This window comes from Melanotaenia boesemani, chromosome 21 (genome assembly GCF_017639745.1).
Source record: "Melanotaenia boesemani isolate fMelBoe1 chromosome 21, fMelBoe1.pri, whole genome shotgun sequence".
NCBI classification, from domain to species: domain Eukaryota; kingdom Metazoa; phylum Chordata; class Actinopteri; order Atheriniformes; family Melanotaeniidae; genus Melanotaenia; species Melanotaenia boesemani.
Genome location: NC_055702.1, coordinates 20,249,073 through 20,255,072, shown reverse-complemented (window position 1 = coordinate 20,255,072; position 6,000 = coordinate 20,249,073). Strand labels below are relative to the sequence as shown.

The 6,000-nt window shown below is 39.5% G+C and overlaps 2 protein-coding genes across 9 annotated transcripts in view; one reads left to right on the top strand and one right to left on the bottom strand.

The window, feature by feature from the left end:
- Window positions 1–224: 224 nt before the first annotated feature.
- On the bottom strand, window positions 225–5,632 carry si:ch211-141o9.10 (probable endonuclease 4). 6 transcript variants are annotated; one of them, XM_041973942.1, is made up of 8 exons: window positions 5,519–5,632; window positions 4,146–4,303; window positions 3,479–3,688; window positions 3,153–3,335; window positions 1,467–1,598; window positions 1,211–1,315; window positions 987–1,116; window positions 225–885 (listed from the first exon to the last, which is right to left on the bottom strand). In XM_041973942.1, exons 2-8 carry the CDS (start codon window positions 4,300–4,302, stop codon window positions 825–827), a joined length of 978 nt encoding a protein of 325 aa, XP_041829876.1. In that variant the 5' UTR covers window position 4,303; window positions 5,519–5,632; the 3' UTR covers window positions 225–824. The 6 variants fall into 6 exon arrangements, with proteins under 6 accessions (XP_041829876.1, XP_041829877.1, XP_041829873.1 ...); XM_041973943.1 differs by lacking the exon at window positions 5,519–5,632 and adding an exon at window positions 5,471–5,487; XM_041973939.1 differs by lacking the exon at window positions 5,519–5,632 and adding an exon at window positions 5,117–5,391.
- The window catches only part of tnrc6b (trinucleotide repeat containing adaptor 6B), a 23,921-nt gene continuing 22,459 nt past the window's right edge, over window positions 4,539–6,000 (top strand). For 2 of the 3 annotated variants that reach the window (XM_041973875.1, XM_041973874.1), the window contains exon 1: window positions 4,540–4,819. The gene's annotated coding sequence lies outside the window, so the exon portion shown is untranslated. Of the gene's footprint in view, window positions 4,820–6,000 lie in introns of all 3 variants that reach the window. The other variant, XM_041973873.1, reaches the window with a different exon arrangement.

Here is a 6,000-nt window from a genome sequence, read left to right as displayed (position 1 = left end):
CAAAATTCTGTGGGGAAACTTTGGCTCCTCCTGTTTGACAAAGTGCCCCAGGCATTGACCCGGCCAGTTTCTAAATTTAGCATCAGTGGGATGAGCAGGAACCAGCCCGATCCATGCCAGCCCCACCACACTAACCACAGCATATAAAGAATCCAATGTCAACATCCCAGTGACAGCATTCAACAAAAAAGTCACAGTTGGCATTAAATGTACATTTTAATTTACTCCCCAACAAAACTTAGAAGATATATTCTTTAATAAAACTTAAAAGATCCCATGTAAAGTATATTTTTTAGTTTACTTATTACCTCATAAAAATGCCTGCTCCCATTGCTCAGTTTCCATCTGCTCTTGTGTTTCTTGGATTTTTATTGGTTTAATTATTAGATTACATTCCTTCGTGTCAATAATTCATAGATCGATGATTTGTAGAGTAGTTTTAAGAATAAAAATGTACCACACAAGCTTATGAAAGACGTGCACTTTCAATGGAAATTCAACTTCACATGCAAAATAAACAAATGTAGACACAATGAAGATATTTTCTCAAAGTGGTCTCAAAAAAGCACATAAGGTTTGTGGTGCATTTGCTTGTATTTGCTGCCTCCTTGTGGTAAACTGAATACAACTTCTCACAAATTACATAAAAACTTCCAAAAGTCATGTAAATCATGCAACCAATATATTGTTAAGACTGCTAACAGGGTTTACAGCAACATCTTTATTGTGTCTGAGGTGAACATGCACCATCATCCATCCACAAACACTCCACTTCTTTGAGTTTTGATTTAACAGCAGCTGGTTTGATTCACCGAGAAGCATCGTTATTTTTTCTCACACAGCGAGTAAAGTAGTTCAATTTGCTCAGCATATTCAAATCCAGGCCTGTGGGTGGGGAGTGGGGTGGAGGGATAACAAAACAGTCACGTTAAAACTGGACCTGAAATAATCAACAGGCTAATTACATCTTTCTGCAGTGATCCTACCGTCCAGGTGTCTCCAGAATCAAAGGAATGTTATCCAGTCTGGGCTCATTGACTATATCTCGGAAAGCTGAGATTCCAATGTTCCCTTTACCAATATCTTCATGACGATCGAGGTTACAGCCAAGCCTACCTGTAAAGATCACAAAGAACCAGAAAGTAAGTAAGTAAGTCAATAAATAAGTAATCTGCATGAAATACTCTAGGTGACCAAGTCCTGGCTGTACCTTTGGAATCATTGAGATGCACTGCTCTAAGATAGTGAAGCCCCACTTCCTGATCAAACTGATCAAGCATAGCCTTCACCCCTCCTTCTGCAGCCAGGTCATATCCTTTCAAGATAAGAAACCAACATTTTAGCACAGGAAGAAACGCCCAGAGATCTGAAGGCATTTCCTCTAGTTGAGCCACAGCCCTTTCCTGTAAGCTGGAATATTATACATATTTATGGTTAATTATGGAAAGCTTTTAGGTGTCACTCACCTGCTGCAAACGCATGACAGGTATCCAAACACACTCCTACTCTGGTTTGGTCCCTCACTTTGTCAATGATGCTTTTAAGCTCTGAGAACTTCCCGCCTACTGTGCTGCCCTGGCCACTCATATTCTCCAACACTGTGCCCAAAGGGATTAAAGAAAAACAGTTCAGTTTGACACAATCACTTGTGCCAAAACATTCACTTGACACTTTGAGATACACTTATACAATTGCTTGTTAACACATATCTTAAAGCAGCCATTCACATAGCAGCAACTTAATGCATTTATTCTTGTAGACATGGTCAAGATGACTTGCTGAAGCTCAAACTGAGCATCAGAATGAGGAGGAAAGGTGATTCAAGTGACTGTGAACATGGCATGGTTGTTGGTGCTAGACAGGCTAGTCGGAGTATTTCAGAAACTGCTGATCTACTGGGATTTTCAGACACAACCACCTCTAGGATTTACAGAGAATGATCTAAAAAAAGAGAAAATATCCAGTGAGCAGCAGTTGTCTGGACCAAGATGCCTTGTTGAGATCAGAGGCGAATGGGCAGACTGGTTGGCGATGAAAGAAAGGCAACAGTAACTTAAATAACCACTGGTTCCAACCAAAGTATGCAGATTACCATCTGTGAATGTACAATTTACTGAAACATACTGTTCATACTGAAAAAGACCACACTGGGTGTCATGCTTGTCAGCTAAGAACAAAAAACTGAGGCTACAATTCACACAGACTTAATGAATATTGGGCACTGGAACATTTTTCCAAAATGTTTCCTGGTCTGATGAGTCTCCATTTCAGCTGCAACTTTCAGATGGTAGGGTTAGTTTAATTTAGTGGAAACAACATGAAAACAAGGATCCACCATCCTGCCTTGGATCAACAGTTCAGGCTGTTGGTGATGGTTTAAAAGTGTGGGGGATATTTTTTGGCACACTTCGGGCCCACTGAGCATCATTTAAACACCACGCGTTACTTTTATCAGTAAAGGGTAATCTACTAATCTATCTAATTACTCTTTCCATCGTGGCAACACTGTTACAGTTACTGACAATAAAACGTTACTGACAGTGCATTACTATTGTAAGATAATATTTATTTTTGTTTTGGGTGAACATACATATCACACTTGTTCGAACTATATTGTGCTACTAGTATAGTGGGAGAAGTAACTAGTAACTAATTACTTTTTTAAAGTAACGTGCACAACACTGAACACCATAGTCTACCAGAGTATTGTTGCTGACTATGTCCATCCGTTTATGACACCAATGTACCCATCTAGATACTAATTATGGAGGTTCACAAACTTTTTCCCCACTTAAATAAATCTTCCGGTCATTTTTTTTCAATAAACAAATTAGTGGAATAATAAATTTGCTTAATTAGCTTTTCTTCATAGATATTCTGGACTTTAAATCTGATGTTTATAGTCATATTGATCCAAATTAAACTATTTTCAAGCATCATTGTAAATATTACATGAACTGAATCACATATTACAAATCAGGGGTCCATATAGATATTTATGGATACTGAGCTACATGCACAAATATTTACATTTTTATTGCTATCAAAAGGTTTAAAAATAACCTCTCAGTGTCAATAATGCCCACATTACAGTTGTCATTAGAAGAATGAAGCCAAATAGCAATTACATAGCACCAGATGTTTGTCTGTACCTGTAACCACAGCAGGTGTTTGCTGATGAGCATGGTTAATGGCTCCTGCTATCTTGTCCACACACTGCTCGGTGGTGATGGTGCCCAGGGAGGACCCAGGGTGGAAGTTATAAAGGGAGAGGCCCAGGAGACTGCAGCGACTGAGCTCATCCACCAGCAGGGCCTGGCTCTTTTCAAACACATCTAGTTTCAACGTGGTACACAAACCAGACTGAAGTTAGACAACAGAGAATGATGCCAGGAAGAGTCAAATAAAAGCAAGTCAAAGGAAGCACAGGGTGTGCATAAAACAATCAATCGATGTATAAACTTAGCATCTGACAAACCAACTTTAGGAGATCCACAGTTCATCAGGTAGGACCCATGAGGCAGGATGTGAGCTGTGTCAAAACCCTGCAGAGCACACTGTTCTCGAAACTTTTCTGCAGCTGCCTGGTCCAATGCAGGCCTCTTCCATGACCGCTGAGAGCCCAGAAACAGTGCAAAACTGTTGCCACCCATCTCTACACACGACTCTACTGCTTTCCATATCCCACCTAGGGATAAGAGACAGTCATAAACCCTTTCCACTCAAAGACGGAACAATGACATCTCACAGATTAAACCTTTGTTGTGTTACATTTTTTCTTTCATATTAACTACAAAGAGGCTTATCTCCCCATCAGCATATTCTTTGGCAGCACAATGAAAACACAACAGTTTCACTTTGAGAAAACAATCTGAAAATGGTATATGGACATATTAAAAACTAAAAGAAGTGATGTGCATAAACTGAACTCACAAAAGTAACAAAAATAAATAAAATAAATAAAGAATGATGTATAAAAACGTGACAAAATTCAAAATAAAAATACACAAACTACATTTTAATTTGTTTTAATTAGTATCCAGTCTAATAGGTGAGGGGCTCTGACAGGTGTGCCCATGGTCAGGTTAGATTTTTATACGCCCATGTAGGAGACACTTACTCTAAAATATTACATGAAGTCCTACCTTGAATTCCAACATGAGCTCCGATATATTTCTTATTTCCACGACTCCTTCTGTCTGCAATCTCCTCGTCAGCCTCCTTTTTAGAGTTCTCGCTCTTTTCTTCTACCAAAGCATCCTCGTTTTTCCTTTTCCTCGCTCCCCTTTTTCTCGGAGCCATTCTAGTAGGAAAAAGTTGTGAATTTGTTAATCTCTCCAATGGGGTCACTGTTATTCTTTAGTCTGATGAGCTTATTATTCTGAAAATGCATACACAGTGATGTTAAGTTTGAATAAAGTTTATGAAGGTCAAAAAGCATCTTTTATTCGTCCCTCCTGACGGGAATCAGCCAGTCACAGGGCTTCCACGCAGCTGCTTCGGGTTGCCCATTGGAAACGCTTCATGCTGAGCAGCAAAATGGCCGCCCGTCAACCGACTGACTCCACGGCGCTTTGAAATTTAAATTCTTCTGCACATTAAGGTTTACACTATTATAACATTAGTACTTATTTACAAATCGGTAGCTTACTACGAGTGGATTTCGTCATCTGCCAGTTACTTGACTCTACGCTCAGACGTTGCTGTTTTTGTAGCTTCGACGAATGCCTCAAAAAGCTAAAAAAAAGAAAAAATCGCACTGAAGCACTTTAGCTAAGCTAGCTAGCACGCTAGCATAACTTCATATGTGATTCCTAAGGTAAGTAGCTGGAATTTTGCACATTACTTATAGGTGCTGTACTGTCAGTGTTTATATTCTAACACAAATGTCAGCAATGTACATGAATTGACGTGTCACGGTGTTTGCTATCGTAGTTAGCGCCATAACCTGGCTACTTGTAGCTGCTGTCAGTCGGTATCATTAACTTAGCTTAACCGGCTAACGCTCAGTAAGTGTAGCTTTGTAGCAGCATTTATAGCTGTGCATTAGCTGATTTGAGTATTCGGCCTCCTGTGTGTTTCCTTTTCATGGCTGTTGAGTAATTACCAAACTTACATTAGGTGACAGTTGCTGATTTCATTAACTTGTTAATGTTCGCTGTTTTCTGTCCACGTATTTTACGTAAGAATGGGTTGAAACCACTCCTTGATACTAGCATCGATGGTTTTCTGAACTGCTAGTGTTGTACGCTTGCATAAACATGTAAGGACGAATGTAGGTTACGATTTCCGTTTATATTTTTTGTTTAAGCGTCTTTAATCACGCTAGTAGTCCATTTCTGAAATGCTTTTTAATTTTAGCTGAGACTTCAAATCTTTCTGCTGCAGCGTTAGCCATCTACATGCTGTTAGGTTTAAAATAACGTTGACAGGACATACGGCAACATAATCTGGTTGAATTTAGATTCACCAGTCATCTAAGTGTCGCCGGAGATCTGACACATGGTAATAACATTACAATTTGGTAAGACTTTCCGATTCTCCAAGCCTGAGGTCAGATACGTTTCAGGAGGAATGTTAGGTTCGGCTTCCGTCAATCTAGGAATGCTGCTTGTTGGAAGTGTAAATGGATTTGAGCAAAAACGAAACCACCGACAGACAAACAAGGGCCGAATTTAACAGTTCATTAAGCTCGTGGATTTGAAGTGACCTGGTTTTCTCAAATTCAGTTTTTCTCAGTTGTGGACCTGAAGTACCACTGCCCTGCATGTTGGAGATGTTTTTCTACTCCAACACACCTGATTCAGATTAATTAATGAGAGACGGAACTGAGAAACGCTGCTCTAATTTAATAACTGCGGATAATTCTTTTATTCGGATATAAACTCGGACATCCTGCTGAATTTCTGGACTGCCATATTCTGGTGTAATGGTGTCATGTATTCGCATTTTTGCAGTGGCTTTCCTGCCAGGAGTGAGAAGAATCCATATTTCACGATC

Coding starts and splice junctions, on each gene's coding strand:
- si:ch211-141o9.10 (XM_041973942.1), bottom strand. CDS start 4,302: ATGGCTCCGAGAAAAAGGGGAGCGAGGAAAAGGAAAAACGAGGATGCT. Junction 3,336..3,478: donor CTGTGGATCTCCTAAAGTTG/GTTTGTCAGATG, acceptor CGTTGAAACTAG/ATGTGTTTGAAAAGAGCCAG. Junction 1,599..3,152: donor AACACCTGCTGTGGTTACAG/GTACAGACAAAC, acceptor CTTTGGGCACAG/TGTTGGAGAATATGAGTGGC.